Source organism: Schistocerca cancellata, chromosome 1 (assembly GCF_023864275.1).
Source record: "Schistocerca cancellata isolate TAMUIC-IGC-003103 chromosome 1, iqSchCanc2.1, whole genome shotgun sequence".
Taxonomy (NCBI): Eukaryota; Metazoa; Arthropoda; class Insecta; order Orthoptera; family Acrididae; genus Schistocerca; species Schistocerca cancellata.
In genome coordinates this window covers 354953755-354976754 of record NC_064626.1, presented here as the reverse complement: position 1 = coordinate 354976754, position 23000 = coordinate 354953755, and the positions used below count along the sequence as shown (strand labels likewise).

General features: G+C 36.4%; 1 protein-coding gene across 5 annotated transcripts in view; it reads right to left on the bottom strand.

Moving 5' to 3' along the window:
- Positions 1-23000, bottom strand: part of LOC126174086 (uncharacterized) — a 258315-nt gene that overhangs the window by 23501 nt on the left and 211814 nt on the right. For all 5 annotated transcript variants that reach the window (XM_049921007.1, XM_049921011.1, XM_049921008.1 and 2 more), the window contains 3 exons: positions 13039-14001; positions 10740-10815; positions 1627-2411 (listed from right to left, as the gene is read on the bottom strand). In XM_049921007.1, coding sequence (XP_049776964.1) covers positions 1627-2411; positions 10740-10815; positions 13039-14001 — 1824 coding nt within the window. The remainder of the gene's footprint in view (positions 1-1626; positions 2412-10739; positions 10816-13038; positions 14002-23000) is intronic.

The window sequence follows — 23000 nt, the reverse complement described above, 5'->3', positions numbered from 1 at the left end:
CTGTGTTAGTCATTGAAGGAAGAATCTCCAAATATGAAGTGTAAAAATGGCGAGAAATAAATTAAGGGGCTTATTAAAGAGAAATTTGTCAGGGCACTGTGGAATAAGCTGATTTTAAATACTGTGTATGCACAGTAATTTCTGTTAAACTTTCTTCTATTATGCCCCATCTGATTTGATCCGTTAAATGAGCTCTTGGTATAGTAACTTTTGAACCATTCCCATTAACATATGCTGGTCTTCGGCATTAATTCTGCTGTAGTCTCTCTCTCTCTCTCTCTCTCTCTCTCCCTCTACTGGGGATGATGAATAATTGTGTTGTGTTTTTTTAAACAAATACTGCAACTGCAGATTTTTTAACAGCATACATTCCCCTTCATTGTTAAATCTATTTTACACAGTTTGTGATTTTTTTCACCTGTGATTATTAATCATATTTCAGTGCTGTCTTATTTTGAAAGACTGCACTTTTCTTAAAGGAAAGGAAGATTATTGTTTAATATCCCATATGTAACAATGGCACTGAAGATGGGAAACACACTTGAAATGGACAAGAACAATGAAAGAAATAGCCAGTGTCATTCAGAAAGGAACCAGACTGGCAGTCTGGCCTTGGCAGCCAGAGACTGTGTTCATGTCAGTTGCATTTGTCTAATGCATTTGTCTAATTCCAAAGTTTTTTTGTGCCTATCTGTGACTCAGCATCTTCACTTTATGGCGAGAAACGACTATCCTTTTCATAATATTGTCATTATTGTATCTTGGATTTTCCATAGTTTGTAATGCTTCTTATACCAAAACTGTATGGCTAAAACATAATCAGTTTCTCTTTCATTTACGAGTTCACAATATTTACAAAATTCAAAACAATGCTATGAAACTACCATGTGTCTTCAGAAATAAAGTTTATATTTTGTTCAGTATGCTGTGTGCTTTCTATGGTCTACCATTACAGAAAGAAGCAAATCATATCCATTCACAAACAAACAGTCAAGCTGTTTATTTTTTTAAGTGGGTAAGGAGTTTCCTGCATTTCAGTACATTCTGAACATTTTCTTTAAAATGTAATATTTTACATAGTTAAATATTTATGCACCACTCTGAGTGTTCAAACCCACACTTCAATTATGACTGAACAGCTATTTGTTTAAAGTAGTGTGCTCCTGCACAAGCATATGTGTCCACATGTGTGTGCACCCACCCACCCACACATACACACACACACACACACACACACACACACATACACACACACACACACACACACACACACACACACACAAAAGAAAAGAAGAAGAGAGAGAGAGGCAAAGCGGAGAAAACCTTTCATACATTAAGCCAGTCAGCACTAGTAATATATACTTCCTTGTTACTTTAGTTCATATCATTTTAATTATGTATAAAAAGTGATAGTGTGATAACAATACATACAAAAAGTAACAAAATAAATATACACAGTTGTACTATGTCTAAAATAGTTAAGTATACATTGTTATAAATCACAGCCAATTGTTAAGGAAATGCCAAAATAGCCTGCTTTCTGCATTTTTATAAAATGACAGGTAATTTCTAGTTCATGTTTAATATTAATTTATGAAATTGTATTTAGTTTTGTGTCGTGTATACCTTGTCGTTCATATCTGAGTGTGGATAGTTTACAAGACTGCTAGTTGCTCCTGGTGTCAACAGGGGAGCTGTAGTAATTTCAGCAAGTTGAGCAAGAAGAATATTTAGATCATTAGAGTTCCTGTTATTCAGTTCTTGAATGTGCCCTTCATTCTTCTGATCAGTGGGTAACTCTAAATTCAGAGACTTATCCTGCAATGAGTCACGAGATATAATGTATTCTTTGTCACTTGAGAGACAGCTCATTAAACTGTCTTGTTGAAAATTGTCTTCTTCCTCTCTCTTTGTGTCTTCTCTATTTGTATCCATCATACCATAGTCTCCATCTAGTTGTTCCTGTCTCACATCAGTCCTCGTGAATAGTATTTTATGTGAAGGTGACACTGGTATTAGTAACTGTTGTTCTCCAGGCTGAAAGTTTAGTTCACTTGAGTCCATTTTATCCAGACCTGTCTTCAACTTCTTGTCAACCTTACTATATAAGTGGCTAAGACTGGGCATTGAATCAGAATCCTCTTTTTTCATGTCTTCATCAGGTGACTGCAACAACTTAAGGTGATGTAACTCTGGGTTCCACTCACCACCCCTTTCTGCTGCCTGCCACTTGCTCTTAAGTAGTGCAAAGCCTTGAGGAGTGCCAAGCAGTGAGTCCTGCTGTTCTTGACTAAGTGTTAATTTGTTGCTATCACCATCCACAGGTGAATTGTTTGTAGGAACATCATGCCATGGAGAACTTGGTCGTCTCTCAATACTTCGGCGTGGAGGCAGACTGGGAGGGCTGCTCTCTAAAACACAGTAACAAACACAACATAAACTAGACTCACCAAATGTAATAATGTATTTCCTATATTTAGTCATAACTCTTCTGCATATCAAATAATCAAAGAGTAATTACAGAAGCATTTATATAAAGCAGTATACTGAAGCAGCTCATTATGGTGTTAACTGAAGAATAAATAGGAAAGATTAAAAAGTTAAAAAGCTAGTTACAAAGGTAACAGAATGAAAGTGCGACTCACAAAATGGTTCAAATGGCTCTGAGCACTATGGGACTTAACATCTGAGGTCATCAGTCCCCTAGAACTTAGAACTACTTAAACCTAACTAACCTAAGTACATCACACACATCCATGCCTGAGGCAGGATTCGAACCTGCGACCGAGTGAGTGTGGCCCTCCCACATTAGTAATTACACATTACAAGAATTTTGTGATCCTCTTAATTCTTCATTGAATCCTGTCATCCTGTTATTTCTTCATCAAAGAATCTCAAAATTATCGGAAAGACATGATGAACAGATAAATAAATGTGAACTAAATTGTTACAGGTGATTGCATATAAATGATTTAAGAAAAACTGCCTGAGATTTAGTATTTCATGAGTCATATCTGGCTGTGTACCATCCTTAATATTGAAAAATGGCTGGATGGTGCATTGATGGAATTGACATCAAATATCTGACAGTATTCCTCAAGTCTACAAGAAGTTAATCTAGCCCTTTCTAAATTGACCTAAATACCAACACTGACAGTGCCAATTGATGTATTTACAAAAAAAAAAAAAAGAAAAGAAAATGAATTCACAAATGAAATTGGAAAGGTAAACTTGATAATTCTGTGTAATTTCGGAGGTCATAATAATTTTTTTTATTGCGACAGGTAATTGTAATGACTACAAATGAAAGAGAAAACAAATTGTTAACATGCAACCTGGAATATCTTGCTCCAAAATACACTGTTTACCCAATCTCAAAAATTAAAGTGGAAATTACCAACATCTGGAGTACTATTTCATTGTAAACAAATATGGTGAAACTGTGTCTGTATAAAACTAATACAGGTTTTATGTATTTATTTCTCTCTCTCTCTCTTCATCTTTTTTCTTTTTAATTATAAAAAAGCCAGCAACTGGATTATGTAGTTCTCTGGGATATATTTCCACAGGCAAAATGTACTTTAACTGGCACAAAATTTGTAAGCAAACTGTAACCGCATTTGTTATTCATATAAGGCAGTGCCATAAAAACACCCACTTAAAATTTTACTGTTTCATAAATTTGCCTATCTTCTGCTACCACTGCCCACTTGTCAGATCTGTTTGCCATGCCATTTTCACCCTCAACTGATACCTCTCCTGTTCTGCTTCCCTCCAGACACACTACATAAGTTGCTCCAGACATCTCTTAGGCACCTGACTGTTAATAAAGGTACTGAACATATACCCTAACTTTTAAACTCTTACAAGCTATGAGATGTATTTACATAACTCCCTTGATGATGTAATGCAACACAGTTCATTACAATGGGGAATCCAGTCATAACCTTAATGGACTACCTTGGTATGTGTATTCCAAACATAAGTCAAAGTCTTGAAGTATGCAGATGTGTGCTTGTATACATTGTATCCATTTTTAGACATTAGTGACTAAAGAATACACACATTAGCTGAATGGACTCACAATAATAGCCTGGATTTATCATCAAATAAATCTGTAATTTTCATTTTACTCATTAGAGTATTACTTACATACTGTCACTAACTTGGACCTTTTTAACTACCATGTCAGACTTCAGTTTGATTTTTAGATCTTTGTTTGGATTGACTGATATGGACACAGTATTGAAGATACTTAGGCAGTCATAATTTGGATTTCAAAAGCTGTTATTTTTCAATTCAAATATCAGATTATACAAAATTTAAATGACACAATTTTGCAGCTAGTATTTTCTGTGACTTGTCAAAAAAAGCATTTCATTGAAAAGTTCACATTATTGTCATGTTGTTGTTGTTGTGATCCCAGCCCAGAGACTGGTTTGATGAAGTGATCCCTTGATGCTTCAGAACGTGTTCTATCAACTGATCCCTTCTTCTAGTCAAGTTGTGCCCAGTTCTATTCAGTACCTCCTCATTAGTTACGCGATCTACCCATCTAATCTTCAGAACTCGTCTGTATCACCACATTTTGGAAGCTTCTATTCTCTTCTTGTTTACACTATTTATCATCCATGTTTCACATCCATACCTGGCTACACTTCATACAAATACTTTCAGAAAGGACTTCCTGACACTTAAATCTATACTTGATGTTAACAAATTTCTCTTCTTCCGAAACACTTTCTTTGCTGTAGTCAGTCTACATTTTATGTCCTCTCTACTTCAACCATCATCAGTTATTTTGCTCCCCAAACTCCTTTACTACTTTAAGTGTCTCATTTCCTAATCTAATTCCCTCAGCATCACCTGGTTTAATTCGATTACATTCCATTATCCTCATTTTACTCTAGTTGATGTTCAACTTATATCCTCCTTTTAAGACACTGTCCATTCCATTCAACTGCTCTTCCAAGTCCTTTGCTGTCTCTGACACAATTACACTGTCATCAGCAAATCTCGAAGTTTTTATTTCTGCTCCATGGATTTTAATGCCTACTCCAATTTTTTCTTTTGTTTCCTTCACTGCCTGCTCAATATACAGATTGAATAACATTGGGGATAAGCTACAACCCTGTCTCACTCCCTTCTCAACCACTGCTTCCCTTTCATGCCACTTGACTCTTATAAATGTCATCTGGTTTCTGTACAAATTCTAAATAGCCTTTCGCTCCCTGTATTTTACCCCTGCCACCTTCAGAATTTGAAAGAGAGTATTCTAGTCAACATTGTCCAATGCTTTCTCTAAGTCTACAAGTGCTAGAAATGTAAGTTTGCCTTTCCTTAATCTATCTTCTAAGATATGTTGTAGGGTCAGTATTGCCTCGTGTGTTGCAACATTTCTACAGACTGCAAACCGATATCCCTGAGATCAGTTTCTACCAGTTTTTCCATTTGTCTGTAAAGAATTTGTTTTAGTATTTTGCAGCCATGACTTATTAACCTCATAGTTTGGTAATTTTCAAACCTGTCAACACTTGCTTTTTTGGGATTGGAATTATTATATTCTTTTTAAAATCTGAGGGTATCTCATCTGTCTCATACACCTTGCTCACCAGACAGTAGAGTTTTGTCATGGCTGGCTCTCCCAAGGCTCTCAGTAGATCTTATGGAATGCTGTGCACTACCTGGGCCTTGTTTTGACTTAGGTCTTTCAGTGCTCTGTCAAATTCTTCATGCGGTATTATATCTCCCTTTTCATCTTGATCTAGGTCCTCTTCCATTTCCATAATATTGCCATCACGTATATACCCTCTATGTACTCCTTCCACCTTTTCGCTTTCCCTTCTTTGCTTAGGACTGGTTTTCCATCTGAGCTCTTGATATTAATGCAGGTGGTTCTCTTTTCTCAAGAGGTCTCTTTAATTTTCCTGTAAGCAGTATCTATCTTACCCTAGTGATATATGCTTCTACATCCTTACATTTGTTCTCTAGCCATCCACGCTTAGCCATTTTGCACATTCTGTCGATCTTATTTTTGAGGCATTCGTATTCCTTTTACCTGCTTCATTTACTGCATTTTTATATTTTCTTGTTTCATCAATGAAATTCAATATCTCTTCTGTTACCCACAGATTTCTTCTAGCCCTCATCATTTTACCTACTTGATCCTCTACTGCCTTCACTATTTCATCTCTCAAAACTACCCATTCTTCTTCTGCTGTATTCCTTTCCCCCATATTTGTCAATTGTTCCCTAATGCTCTCTCTGAAACTCTTTATAACCTCTGTTTGTTTCAGTTTATCCAGGTCCCACCTGCTTAAATTCCCACTTTTTGCATTTTCTTCAGTTTTAATCTACAAGTCGTAAGCAATAAATTGTGATTAGAGTCCACATCTATCCCTGGAAATGTCATAAATTTAAAACCTGGTTCCTAAATCCCTGTCTTACCATTATTTAATCTATCTGAAACCTTCCAGTGACTGCAGGTCTCTTCCACGTATACAACCTTCTTTCATGATTCTTAAACCAAGTGTTAGCTATGATTATGTTATACTCTGTGCAAAATTCTACCAGGCAGCTTCCTCTTTCATTTCTTATCCCCAGTCCATATTCACCTACTACTTTTCTTCTCTTCCTTTGCCTATTGTCGAATTACAGTCTCCAATGACTGTTAAATTTTCATCTCCCTTAACTATCTGGATAATTTCTTTTTTCGCATCATACATTTCTTCAATCTCTTGATCATCTGTGGAACTAGTTGGCATATAAACGTGTACTATTGTGGGCTTTGTGTCTATCTTGGCTACAACAATGCGTTCACTATGCTGTTCATAGTAGCTTATCTGCATTCCCATTTTTTTTATCCTTTATTAAACCAACTCCTGCATTACCCCTATTTGATTCTGTATTTATAACCCTGTATTCACCTGAACGGAAGCCTTGATCCTCCTGCCACTGAACTTCACTAATTTCCTCTATATCTAACTGTTACCTATCCATTTCCCTTTTTAAATTTTCTAACTTACTTGCTTAAGGGATCTTACATTCCATGCTCCGATTCATAGAACACCAGTTTTGTTTCTCTGATAATGATGTCCTCCTGAGTAGCCCCCACCCGGAGATCTGAATGGGGGACTATTTTACCCCTGGAATATTTTACCCAAGAGGACACCATTATCCTAGAGCAGCTAAAATATTATGGTGTCACAGATATTACTAAGAAATCTTTTTCATCCCACCCAAGAAAAAGGATGCAGAATGTTGCATTATGAAACTCAGAGTGTACACAGTCATTGTCTTCAGAATGCATAATAATCACTACAGGTTTAATGCAATTTCAGTGGTGCCAGCTTGAATATCAATGTCCTGACAGCTGTGTCAAGTGATACTGCTGGGACATACAGAGAGCGCTGTTGTCGCTGCACTGCCTGAGGTGGGACACTCACCACAGCCATGGAATTTTGGGCCCGATTTGGACCCACATGTTCAGGACTGTGGCTAGGCAAAGGACTGTAGTTTTACCTGACAGTCAACTTGGAAGTGTTGACAAATGTAGTGGGTCTCCACTACAACAGTTATGTATATTCTGTGCCGATTTTGTTGTGTAGGTAGCAGCAAAGCTTCTTTTGAGGAAATTTTGGAGCAGTATTGTATTGTTATTAGAATTTGAACAAATATTTTATTTGCTTAAGGCACCTGATATTGTTTGTTCAAGAAATATGATGTCTATTAAATATTATGGAATGTAGTGCATGTAATCAACCCAGACCTACCACTTCCCTGCTGCCACTTCATGCCACAAAAGGGACCACTCTCTATCATCTGTGATTGCATCAAGCAGTCTAAACTCTGAAATAATGGGTGTCTGGTCAGAACAAAAACCTAAGCATCTTACTTTTATGTAGCCAGCAGTGAAGTGGATTATATCAAATGCCTTTAATGAGTTTGTCAGTGGAAGTTTAGTATAAAGTTTATACTATGTTTGAAGGAATTCAATTTCTAACATAAACTGCTTTTAGTGAATAATGCTTTATTGATAACTATTGTCATCAGGTGGTGTCATTCTCATATCACCCTACATAACAGAAGGATTACCATAAGAAAGAACAGAAGTGTGTGATTAATTTTATGTTCATGACAACTGTAACAGTAATATCAAGAAAACTGTGTATAGTTGCTCAATATAAAAAAAAACCATCTTAGTAGGATATAGTGATTTTGTTCTTTATGTTGTACAACATAACTGTTTTGTTATAATAACAAACTATAAGATGCAATATTTGTACTGTTCAGTTGTGCTTGGTTTAGGCAAATGTTACTGCCATGGCCAGATGTTCAGTTCTGTTATTTTAAGTGACTGTGGTTTTTATCAGATACTTTGTTTCAGATGAATCATGAGATGTATCCATTCTCTCACATACAAGTCACTCTAAAATATTATACATTGGGCTCTGTGACAGAGGTCATATTACAATCACTAGGCAGTATACTCTTTGAAATTAACATCTTGCTGTCATGCTTTGCATCAGAAGCCCCATTTGCAAATGTTAGACCTATCGATGTATGTCACACAGGCGACAGATCTGTGTTGTTATGTGATGTCGTGAACATATGACACCAGTACAGAAGGTACTCTATCATTTTATGTAGATGTAGCATGTATACTGTGCACAAATCAGGCTTTTTTAATGTGTTTCATTTCCATTTTATTAAGATTATGAATCATATGACACTAGTCCTATGATCTAATGTGGGTTCATTTTCCACACATATGTAGCGCAGTGCATACACATGCTGGCACTTTTCTTTCCAGTTTTGATGCAAATTGTCTTGACAAAGACAACTGTTGACTTGAATATGGCATTTTACATGTCATCCTATCCCGCCAAGACATTTTTATTATAATGCATTTTTATGTGAGTACTTATACTCCATTTTCCTGACATTACTGTTATGACAGTCACTTACTTAAAAATAATTGTATACATCCATTTTTCTTGTGATATTCTTTTTGTTATGTAGGTTGACTTGAAAATGGTACTTCCTACCAAAACTAATCATAAATAAAGCATTATTCACTAAAATCAGTTCAAGATAGTAACATGAATTTCTTCAAATATACTATGTACAAGGGCAAGATGAAAAGTTCTTGATCTGGCAGTAACAGACTGAACCTATTACATCACAAATGTAATTTTTACCAGACATATTCCTCTTTAGGGTCAAGGCAATTTCACCAACCTTTTTCCAGTTTACCAACATTTCCTATTAGATTTTTAATTCTGTAAAGTCTGCTAAATACCCACCTAGGTCTGTTCCTCTTCTTCACTCAATTTGAAATTTTTTCAGCTATAAATTTCTTTAGAAGCAGGAACAAGTAGAAGGTGCCAAATAGACGAAGTTGATAGGTTCATATTTCAGAACCTTCTGGTATGTAAGTAAATTTGTTCCTTTGTAATTCAGGCTAATTTTCATATACTTCTTCATACATTTGCATAATATTTACTCTCTTTATTACTTGCAAGGTAATCAATACCACAAAACACAGGCCATAATTTTTGTGCAAATGAAATTAACTTCAGATTTTTTGACAAAGGATCATTGCTTTCCACTCACTGGTCTGGTATTTTGTTACTGTCATGAAGTGGTCTCATACACAGTAGCAAATCAGTGCATAAAATCACTTGAATGTTTTGGAACAATCTTATTTTTATTCAGCTGCCTATTTTAAATCTATAAAAAATTTCCATTCACAAAAACCTAGAATTTTGATCGTGATATTCCAGCTTATCCATTAATACTTAAAGTATCAGTATACATAAAACTATTTCACAGATTGAGTTGACACTTTTGTTTTTGATCAGTAACTACCAATGTGACAAAAACAATATTTTATAGATCTGAATGTTTTATCTGTGTCTACTGTAGCACATTTCTCCTTATCCTTGTAATGATATTTTTATTAGTAAACCATTTGGTTAAGATCAAGAAAATAACTTAAGAGTCTATGTATGAAACCCCAGTTGACCCTATGATTTTTATGACATTTAACATAACTTTCATTCTGATGAAGCACTTAAAACATGACAAGCACACAATTTTTCAGATTCCATTTAAAGTGTGATCCTAATCATCCTGCCTCCATTCCTCTCAAAAGGCTGAGCAAACAGGTTTTCAGCTGAAACGTAGGCAAGAATGTGCAATGTCCAACAGTGCTATTTCTTTTGAGTATCACACGAAATACTATATTGATGGCTGCTCTACTTGTTTTTTAAAGTGTGATAACGACTGCTACCCACTGAAATTCCATTTAAGAATTCAAATGTTAAATGTGAAGGAAAAAATTATGCCTTCATCTCTGGGTAAAAATATAGTTGATGTATTTGTGGAGCTCATATTTCACAAAAAAGAATCATACTTAATCTATAAAAAAGTTTTGCTTGATTATTCATGCATGGTAGTCATTCATCAAAATGCTATAGTTCATATTCCCTTTACATCTGTACTAGTGGAGAAATGTGATGTTATCCAGGTATTTAAATACAGCTCTGCGTCCACTCCCATACCACACCACATCCGGTCATGTGCTTAATGTTTGTGTACCTTAGTAAAAGAAACACCTGACAGAAAAGTGTAAATGTTGACCAAGCTTTTCCTTGGGTGGGAAACTGTTTAACTGTAATTTATCATATGTAATTCTTGCCATTTAAGTTTTTAGAACAATCCTGGGAAAGACAAACCTGATGATTTTTCAGTGTGCTCATCGTCTGGAATACCATTATTGCCTTTATTGTCTGCATTAGATGTTTCAGCATCCTGAAAGAAACACCTTCATATTACATGCATTATATTGTATTAAGCACTGCAGATGTCTTTCTTTCTATGTTACTAACAGTTAATGTAATTACTACTACATTACATATTAACTAAAAGTGAGTATTTGCACAAAGTTTCAGCATAGGAGATTCTGATTGATTGTAAGTATGTTAACAGCTTTTCTTAGGACAACTTAACACAAAAGATTTATTTTTTCCTCACAACCTTTACAACACTGTAGTCCCTCATACAACAGTGATAATCATAAGTATTGAATGGAAAATATATAATTATCATGACAAACATTCATATACCCTGAAGATATCTTTACATCTCTTCAGCATCTTCAACCTGAATGATGATCTGTCACAATAAATGTATACCATGACTTTAACTACTGCCTAAGTTATCAACAATAGCTTGCTTGCTGCTTTCTTGTATGTAAACTCCTGTACATTTGTAACAGATATACAGCTTATAATCATCACATTAATTCATGTTCTCTCATCTCATCTTCTCATAATGCTGACTTCTCCCATACACTTTGCATCTATGTACAAAAATGATGAAGAGGGTCAATAAAACAATACCATGCAGTACAATACAGTATCTTATGAATCCACACTGAAAGTACCTAATGAACTGCTCAGTTTCTAAGATCGTCCCATAAGGTGACAGCTGGTTGTCCACTCTAACTAACCTCAACTGGGTTTGTGTGTCATGTCCCTGAAATCTATTTTAATGTCCAAACATCACCAGCTAGCTGTGCAGCATCCAGTTTCTCTTCTTGAGTACCTACTTAAATGGTTTTATTCCAGAAAGAGATATATCTGCTATGTGTATTCATATTAGAAAATGGTATAGAAATGCAGGTAATTCAACACTTTCCAATGAATAGAGTCTGTAACAGTATACGTGGTGCCCACATGGGAGTAACGTACATTGTTTGTTTATTAAGAGGCTCTCAAGAACTTGACACCTTAGCAATGCATTGTAGAAGGTAACAGTATGCAGTATGCGTTAAAGTTTTTTAACAAGTGGAATGGATGGGGGACTTTCACAGTAAGTTGACTGAGAACCTATCAGAGAATTTGTAAATGGATAAAATGAACAAACTGTTACCAATTTTGGGACATTCACTGCCACTTGTACTACTCATAAATCAGTGATATGGGTTGTAGAAGATTAGTGACTTCTCCCAGGTGATGTTATATATTCTGCAGGAACTATTTAGCTCAGCACAACCAGCAAATCTGAAAAGTGTTCCCTGAAGGATCTTTTTTTGTCCTCATTATCTTTCCATTGAGTTGCAACACCTACTAAGGATAGTGGCTTAAATGCGGAACTAAAATGACCCCTGAGACATACTTCATTGTTATAACTTCTGTAGTAGGATTCATACTTGTGAGAAAAGACTAATATTGAATGGTCTGATAAATTTTAACTGGTTTTCATAGGAGTCTAATTTTAAATTTTCAGTGGTGATAATCATGATTTTATAACCAGCACATAATGATGTATTCTTATTATCTGTCTAGCTGGTTAGCTTTGTATTAATGAACATGTAGGCTGTCTGGAGGGAGCAAAACTTTTGCAATTACATTTGCAGCTGAAAGTTTTGATCCTTGTGGTGCTTACCTCTATGTTTGTGAATATGTTAATAATTGATGAGGCAGATTTCAAAAGTGTACTATGTTATTATGAGGTTGCTAACAGCACTTTCCTTCAGAAGACAAAATGTATAGTACTGCCAACAGACACAAGTAAAAGGAAAAGTGACGCACTACCTAGCATTAAGAATCAGTAGTCCTCCATCAGAATGGATAGGAGGTAGGTCGGGGAAGGTTAAAAAGGAAGAGCAGCTCACTTAGGTACTAGGATGAGTGTGACCAACTAAATGAAACAAAGTAATTTTAATAATGAGAATAATCAATTATTGATAGTATAATGATAAAAAGAATCTACTCACCAAGCAGTGGCAGGGGAACACATACACAAAAGGGTTTAACTTCTCCAAGCTATTGGAGCCAGTGGCTCCTTCTTCTGGCAGAAGAGTTGAAGGGGAAGGAAGAGGGGTGAAGGAAAAGGACTGGAGAGGTTTAGGGTAAGGGGTGCAGTTCAGAAAAGTCACCCAGAACAGGTAAGGGAGACTTACCATCTGGTAAGTGAGCGAGTAGATATTATCTATCCATTTACATTAAAGTAATTTTAATGTATTCATACCTTGTGGTCATCATAGGTTTTAAGTTTCTGTTGCAGCTCCGTTAAGGTGATACTTGGCAGTAAACTTCTCTTGCAAACTCCTTTGGTTGGTGATACTTCTGACAAATCAGTCTCTGAAACGTCAGCAGGTATGGCAGGAGTGCATTCAACAGACTCATATGCAGGTTCTTCAGGTAAATCTTTTATTGCCTGATCTGGACTACTACTTATTTTTTCTGTCTCCGCTTTTTTGCGGTAGTGCCCAAAAACTGATTTAAAGAAACTGCTCTTTCCATTTTTGCTGTTCTTTTCTTTGTTTAAAGGCTCCTGTTTCAGTTCCTTATTTTTGCTCTTGACCTTTTTAGAATTTTTCTTCTTGAGTTTTGCTTTTTCTTTCCCACTCCCTTGTTTATTTTCATTAAGCCCCACCTCTTCATAACACTCTGCATATTCCAAGTCCTCCTCTGCATCAGAAACATGTTGTTTACGGTCGGAGGGTGAACGTGGAGGTAATTCTGGTTCCAGTATAGGGGGTCTGTTTCCCTGTATTGTTGAAACAGTATGCTGCTCTCTTTCTAAAGAGTCAGTGGGTCTTTGCTCATGTTGTGCCTGTTTTTTTAGGCTATCAACTGGAAGTTGTTCATATGCATCATCATCATCATCTTCATCCTCAGATATATTTTTTACCACAGCAGCACTAGATGATATATTTTGTATACTATCACTTTGTGATCTGTGATAGAGTTTATTATCTATGTATGCATATTCAGAGACATAGCTGCCATCTTGGGAAATTCTATTGTCAACTTCTGCACCATTCTCAGTCTCCTGTGCTGCTCGATGGGAAATGCTGTGTCGATGAATGGCAGATTCAAAACTTCCTGTTCCATATGATCGACCTCCCAGTCTATTTATCCGGGCTATAATGCTGTCCTTGCTTTCCCCTACAGTTGTTGCACAGTTGTTATTGTCAGCAGTTTGTACCTGAAAGTACAGTAGGAGAAGTGTTACAAGCAAATCTACTCATGTCACAACCTAGAAGAAGTTTAAAAAAATTATTTTTTTAAAATCAAAGGTACTGGAAGTGAATTTAGAATTATACAAAGGAACAAGACACATACAGAAAAAATGTAAACTTTGCTGTTATAAGTATGGGAATTTAATGCATTTACGAATCCTGCTGATAGTATACGATATGCTAGTTATATGGAAAGGTAGCAAGATTTATTATGATTTTGTTAACACTTCATACCTTTAACTGATGTAAATTGATACTCATTATTTTCCAACATTACTTCTTAACTAATACTATGTGCAGATTCTTCACCCAAATTGTACAAATGGAGAGAGAAAAACGAGTAATGACTGCACCAACAATGCATTCATTGTGTTTGGTGGTGGTGGTGTGGTGATGATGATAATAATGATAATTTAAAGTGTCACCTCATATAGAACAAATAGTTCTATTACTGTGTCACCATGTTTTTGACAATAATTACCACTGCCTTTGAGGAAAGCAATTGATCAGATAATCATGAGATTTGATTGCTGTCATGAAGTATGCTTTAGTTTTTAAGTTCCATATACTTATTTCCTCTGCCTGCTTCATTTCACTAAAGAAGGATTAAGAGGTTGAGTCTGTGGATACTGTAGCCTCAGTAGTGGCCATATAATAACACTGGGAGTGTGAGATAGTTTGATTCCATTGGAAGTTGTGCACAGGGACTGTGGTATATTTCTAAAAAGGAAAAGAGTTAAATAATCAGTCACAAATCCAGTACGTATTTTATTGCTGATCTGAATTCCATCTATTGAATAGCTATTCTCGAAGCAAAAATACAAAATATATACAAGAATCAGTTTAAAAAAAAATGTAAAATAGAAACCACATTGTATAATAACATTAGTTAACATACTGTTTAAACCAACTCATGTAGACTCTTCAGGGTGGTGACAACATACGCTATTGTATGATTTTAAGATGTACCCAGCCAAATTCTAACTGGGGCTGTTGTTCACAGAGCAGTACAAGCAGCGACAGTTTATATCATAAGGGTAGAGCAACACCCTGTATACTAAAATTATCAGTTCAGTTTTTTTTAATAATATTTATATTAAAATTAAAAACTGCACCAACCCATTATGTAAGAAAATTTACAGTAAAATTACAACTAAGTACCAACAAGATGTAAGACCTGGTATTAGCAATAAATTGGAAGACAACAATAAATACCTATGCCTGATATATCATGGTAATGGTAAAATTAGTGCGCAAGCAGCATCAGATTTTAGAAAGCATAAAATAGTGGTTTGATTCCAAACTACAAATAATCTTGGGCATATTTTAACTAACATTGTTGACAGAAGAAGTATTTATCATGAATAATGTGTGTATAAAATTAAATGTTCAGACTGTGACACCTATTATGTAGGACAGACAGGAAGAAGACTTGAAATCAGATTATGTGGCTTTGGATAGGTGATATATAGTTGAGAAAACTAATTTTGCTGCCCATCTTATTGAGCGCACACTTGGTGTCCCATCCTTACAGTCAGATGTGAGACTGCTACATAGATCTGAAAAAGGCAGATTTATGGACCTCCTGAAGGAGACAGAGGTTTTTTGCCATCTGAGATCCTCTGGTCTCTGCCTGCTCAGTGAGCAGATGGTGATGAAAGCAACCATTTTTGGGAGCTTCTTGGTGGCCACCTTTGCATCATAATACGGGCGGGATGTAGCATGCCTAATAGTTTTCCTTCTTATATAACATTTGGCAATCCACCAAGTGAGAACAAAATTGATTATTACTTGTGGATTTTATTTGTCTTCTAATTTTATGCTATTATAATACTTGTTAATGTTTTAATGTCAGTTTCATCCGTTACATTTTAAATGGATCTCTTAATAGTTCAGGTATACAATTTGTGTACATCTTTTCTTCTCTGAATCTAAGGCAATGCAACTGAGGTGATGTTTTTACATTAATTAGGATAGGTATGTTATTTTAAAAGATGACACTGAAGAGATAGTCAACAGGCATGACTAGTTACTGAAGGCTGTTATCAAGATAAAATTTTAAAGGAAAAATGTTTTATAGTATTTTAAACTTTTTCCCACCCCTATTTAGCAGGCCAATTTTTCTATTAATTCTGTGTAAACTGTAATGTTTTGACATGTAATCTGTGTTAATTCTAATAAAGGTTATGTGGTTTAGTTTCTAATTTTAATATGAATAATATACAAAAAAAAAAAAAAAAATTGAGCTGGTAATCTTAGTATAGAACACGCATATGATGTGAGGTGTGGCTGCTTGTACTAATCTGTAAACAACAGCCTCATTTAAAATCTGGTTCTGTAGGTGTTCAAATCTTATAGTAACATGTCTTGTCACAAATTTGACAAGCCTACTTTACTTGGTTTAAATGGTATCTTACATAATGTTGTCACTATTATTACTATTGAACAATGTGGTTTTCATTTTTATTTTAGATCTTTCAAATACTGATTCTTGTATTTTAGCACTGAAGATAACTGTTCAACAGCTGAAATCCAGATTTGCAATAAAATACAGATTGGATTTGGAGCTGATTGCTGAGCCCCTTTCCTTTCTTGGACTGAGTGTGCCTACATGCACACACATGTCCACGTGTACAAGAGTGCGATAACCATACTGTGAAGAAAAATTTGAGTTTGTTTTGTACAAACCAAACTGAAATGATAATTCTGCGGCTTTTGCACATGTATCTACCAGTATGGTGTTTCCTAATAAATGGAGACTTCCTCTGGTTGAACATTCATTTTGGAAATCTGTATTAAATATGATTTTAGCCAGGGTGAGAATTTCACAGGTATATGTAACATAATACAGTGGGAGTCATTAAAACAAAGAGACACATTATTTTAAATAATGAAGGCAATGACTCACCCATTAGGCTCATAAGTACTAAAATCTTTACAACTTTTCTGACAAATCCTTTCTTGAGCTAGGCACACTACAAACACACACACACACACACACACACACACACACACACACACCTCTGTTCTGGCCGATTACACTGTGCCAGGACTGCAATTCTGCACCTAGACTTAGGTGAATGGTTGTTTTGGGTGGAGTGAGTGAGTCAAGGAGGTGGGAAGTGGGAGGAAGTATTGGGGAACAGTAACTGATGGCTGGGAGGAAGGCAACAGGTGCATGCAATAAGAATGCCGAGGGTGGGCCAGTAAATACAAAGGAATGCAACACAAGCACCGGCAACGGTCCATTTGTGCAATCAACGGTCCATTTGTGCAATCCATGATGATGACCATGTGGAAGAGCAGACTGAGAGGAAATGGTAGACAACAGGAGGAAGAAAATGCAAGGAAAATGGCGTGGGAGTAGGATGAATGAAGTCAGAGAAGGAAGATTAGGTTTTAGCATTCCATCGACAAAGAAGTCATTAGAGACGGAGCACAACCTGGGATTGTTGCAAGATTGGGGAAGGAAAGCAGCTGTGTCCTTTCAAAGAAACCATCCCAGCAGTTGCCTAGAACAATTTCAGCAAATGGGGATGGTGGGATGAATATTTGAATCTTCGCCCTTCCGGAATGAGTCCAGTATGCTAATCACTGCTCTGCTTTACTCAATGTGACTATTTGGGAAACATGCTTTTAAAAATTTTATTTTCATACAACAAACAAAATTCTGTTTGGAATTATAAGACTATTTTGAAAGCTGAGTGAACTGTGCACTACTTGTGAAAGACAAAGATTGATTTTTTGCAGCTGTTGAAGATGCTCTGTTGATGATGACCATAAAGGCCACAAAGACATTATTTACAGTCACTGTACATCTATAGGAAGGAAGGAAGGAAGGTAGAATCAAATCATGACTAAAAATAAAAAATTAATCCACTGAATTTGGAAGTTGTCTCAGGGCAAAAGCCAAGATCCTAAGAAAACTACTCTTCATCTATCCTGCTTAGACTCCCTGACAAACATTCTATAAACTTTTCTTTTTAATATTATTTTCTCTCTTCATAAATTGTATGCAAATAACTTTAACAAATCTTTACACTTGGCAAAGATCATGCTAGATAGTTCTCATTTAGCATGCTGGATATTTTGCAGTTGTTGTTTAGTACCATACCGAGTATCTGGCAATCTACATGTGGAATGTGATACAAATGGAACAAAATAATCACAGGTTAAGCTATTAACATGCATCTCCCCCCCCCCCCCCCCTCGCCCTCTCTTACTCACACACACACACACACACACACACACACACACACACACACACACACACACACTTATAGTACTGCATGTTCAGAAGTTCTACTATAGAGTGGTGAATGGTGAATTATTTTTATGACTGGATACTTCACTCCTACTCTGCTTCATTAAGGCTATTAATGATTTGCTTATGACATTTTAGCTTTGCTAGAAAGTATCTCGCATTCACAAACTCTCATAAAGCCATGATAGAGTACATACAATATTACTTGGTCCCTAGCTGCACAAATGGCACAGTAGAGGAGGGGACAATGGTGGTGGTGAGGGCCCCTTGCCAATAGGATACTGTAGTAGGGGAAGTGTACTTCTACAGCTTAAGCCTTCACGCAAATGCCAATCTCACAGAACTCCTAAGCTATAGCTAGCAAGTCTGTAAATGATTGTATTCACATGATATACCAGGATGATCAATAATTTGAAAAATCTAACATTTATTATTAAAAACAACAATTTAGGAAAAGACAGATTGCTACTTACCATAAAGAAGACACATTAAATTGCAGACAGATGCAATTAAAAGACACTTACATAAAGCTTTGTCCCACAGCTTTCATCAGTAAAAGTGACACACAGACACCATTCATATACATAAGCAAGAACAAACCATGCACACATGCCATCCAGCATTTTGGGCAGGAATTACACTGAAATCCTAACAGAAGGAATGATTTATTTTCCCCTGACTTTTTTTCTTTATCTTGTTGACATGATATTTCAAAAGCACTGTGGTGTTTACACAGTTTCACCTCACTAACACCCCAGTGCTATTAGAACTGTGACAGAATCGTGAAACAGTGTTTTATTAAACAGGCAAGTGATGACAAGTGAGGTCAATAGCCCATGTTAACTATATGAGAAAATACTCTCTGCTTTGTGTGCAATCATTTGTCTCAAATTCGTTTCAGCATCACAAACCATTTATGAGACATGAGGGATGTTATGAATATTTCACTTTCTATTGTTTGCACAAGCAATCAGAAATGAGAGCACTACATACAATCCATTTTCTAAAGGTTGAAGACAAGATATAAATCTTGTCTCAAATTTAAAGAAAAATGCAATATGTTACCTACATTTTGTATGCAACAATATATGATCTAATGTCCACCAACTGCAGAAGCATGGTGACCTATATTTTCCATTGCAAACTATTAAAATTTCAAGCAGTATCTTACTTAATACAGAAATATCAAAATAAGTATAACTGTTAATGAAATGTTAGCCAGTTCATCATTAAGATGACAAATGAGGTTATGAGATATGAGAGAATCACTTTTTTACCAAATTTGTTTGAGAAAAATTGCAGTGCAGCCGCTGAGCACAGGCTTCCATTCCAATGGTATAACTGAGGTGGGGGAGGATGCTTCGTACATAACGGATGAAATGCACAGCACAGTAGGTGATAGCAAACATAGCCAGTTGCCCCTTCAGAACAGAAGGGCAGACTTACCCAGCACTGAGATGGACAATGAGTTTCTGCACATATGCCAAGTTATCTTGTCTGAGCCATTAACAGCTGCTATCTCTTGAGCTCTTGATTCAATTTCAGCTGTTATGTAGTTTTCAGTGGTTAGTAGAGTGCAAAGATTATTCAATACATTGGTCTTTGGAAGACAGAACTCTTCCCTTTTAACTGTGCTCCATTAATAATCATTTTACATTTTCAATTATTACTTTTTAATAACATTATTTAATAAAACTGGAGATAGTGAAACCTCTTACTGAGCTCATGTTTTGATCTCAACATTTTCAGATATTTTACTTGCAACTTTTATTTTTGATTTAATGTGCAGAATTTGATTAAATTTAACAGTTTGTTAGCAATAACAAGTTACTACATGCATTTCCCTATTAATACCGCCACTGTCAAGGGATACATTTTATTTAAAAATCAATGAAAAGTATATGTACATTTTAGATCAAATTTGAATTAATTTTCTCCCAACAATTTTCACACATAAATATTGTCAGTTTAGCTAGGCCTAATATGCTGTAACAACCGTGCAGGAAATCAGGCTACCAGATGACGGCTCAGTTCAAGAGGAAAATTACACCTTTATCTGGGAGGGAAAAGACACTGCCAGTCCCAAACAACACAGTGTTGGCTTTGCTGTTTGAAATGATCTATTGTGCACCACTGAAAGTGTGATTGGGAGAATAGAATGCATTTTGACTTTGTATTTGTCAACCAGCAGCAGACCAATGACACTGACAGCTGTGCTTACCTCAACTGACAGAAGATGAAGTCATTATTACTGTTACGTTTGGCACTACATTTGGTACTTCAAAAGTGAAATCCCAGAATTGGTTTTTCGAGAATACTGATGTCTTGAAACTCATCCTTGACTCTGAACATCGGGTAACTTTCAACTGGCAATCAAACAGTTTCAGTGCTAATTGCAGGGCTCCAAGCAAAGCAAAAGCAGTCATTCAGTGTACCACTCGTAACACACACTGGGAGATAGGTTGTGCAAGTATACAGGAATGTGTAAATTCCAGGAACATCAATGGTGAGTATTCGGGTATCAAAAGGGCTGTTGGGCCCACCTGTAAGCAGACTGTTGAACGTAATGAGAGCAGTGGAACAGTCATCACAGATTGTAATCAGAAACTGCAGTGGTGGGTAGAACATTACTCCAACTTCTACTCACATCCTGCAACATCAGCCCATGTGCAATAGTAGAAATTTTTCAGTTTTCAGCTTGCCACAAGCTGGATGCTGTGCCTACTAAAGAACAGCTTCAACGAGCTGTTACGTGACTTCAGGGTGGGAAATGCTCAGGTAAAGATGACATCCATGCAGAAATTTTCAAGTAGATGTTTTTCCTCCCAGTGGTCTACAACCTTTTATTGAAATCTTGGGCTGAAGGTACTGTGCAACAGAACATGCATGATGCCAACATCATCACTCTATACAAAGTGATTGCAATTGCTACTGTGGAAATTCACTGCCAAGTTTTGGCGGAAAGCATTCACCCATGTGGTGGTAGGCACCCTGGGGTACCGTATTTACTCGAATCTAAGCCGCACTTTTTTTCCGGTTTTTGTAATCCAAAAAACCGCCTGCAGCTTAGAATCGAGTGCAAAGCAAGCGGAAGTTCTGAAAAATGTTGGTAGGTACCGCCACAACTAACTTCTGCCGTCGAATATATGTAGCGCTACAAGGGGATGCTTTGTAGGCACAGAGATAAATACTGGCGCCAAAATCTCTGCGTCAGTAAATAAATTTAAAAAAAAGGTGGAAAATCTGACTGGCAAGACTGTTTGGGATGTTTGTCAATATGGCCAACTCTACGTGTTGAATTTTTTACTACCTGTGAGAAGAGGTGGTTGCTAATAGGAACCTGACGAAATGTGAATCACATGCAGTATTCTCTTCACCATAAGAATAATATGAATGTAAACATTATGCCACGTATTCTTTCGTGTTTGCTGCTATTTCATTTAAATCCTATCTGCCTAATAAACTACGAAACTAGAATGAGACAACAGCAAACGCGGAAGAATATACGTATCGTGTCATGTTTACATTCGTATTTTTCTTATGCCTAATAGTGATACAGTCAGAAATTAAGCACGGCAACTGATTAGATTTTTAAATCTAAGATGACTAATTCCTGTGCAGAATTTGACGTACTAGAGAAGCGGCCGCAAAGATTTTCAAACGGAGAAAAATTTTCGCCTAACTCTCGTTCAGAACATATTCTATCATATGCAGTCTATTATTTGGTTCTTGTTGATCATTATCAAAGAAAGCAGTGTAAGTAACAACAAATAGCAGTATCTTGCCATTGTTTCGCTAGTGAGACGATTCTTCTCTTTTCTTTTTTTTTAATTGTAAGCGGCGGTAGCGCGCACAAAAGCAAGCCATGCCGCGCGCGGCGACAGGCCGTAAACACGCACTATCAGAATGAGACAAACAATGCATGACACAGTACAGTAATGCATTTTCAGCTCAGAGTGACGTTAACACCTATAACAAAGAAAACGGCACTTATCAGATCAAAGCAAAATAAGCAATCGATTCAAACCAGACGAAGCACGTGAAAAGGAAGGGTACCCGTATAAATACGGACGGAGCGCCTGACGTATAGCAATGGCTACCTGGTAAAACTTAACTGTTAAGCTTACGACTCGAACCAAACTCCTGTAGCTGTATCGTCATTCATTCGACCTAAATTGTGTCTCGTATTACAATGGACCAACTTTGTTTTGATTTGGAGGTGCGGCCTAAAACTTTTCTCTCCCCTTGAATTTCGAGTCTCAAATTTCAGGTGCGGCTTAGATTCGGGAAAATTTTTTTCCTCGATTTCGAGTCTCATTTTTCAGGTGCAGCTTAGATTCGAGGGAGGGACTGTATACTACTGTCCTCCAAAACTCCTGAAGATGATAAGAACTTTTCACGTCAATTACGAGCATGCTGTGATGTCTGAATGAAGCACTGAGATTCTTTTGTTGTGCAAAGAGGAGTTTGTCAAGGCTGTGTACTGGCCCCTACTTCTCTTTCTCTTTTTTTCTTTTCTTTTTTTGTCTGTGTGTTACTATATTTGACTTCTGTACTATGCAGATTTGGGCTTTTATGCTGTTTTCAAGTACAATGATCAAAGTTACTAGACCATTATTATGTCATACCAATGTAGGCAGTTGAGAGCCTGCTTTGGAGCATCATAAAAGCCACATCCTGGATTAGCACAGAAGATAAATA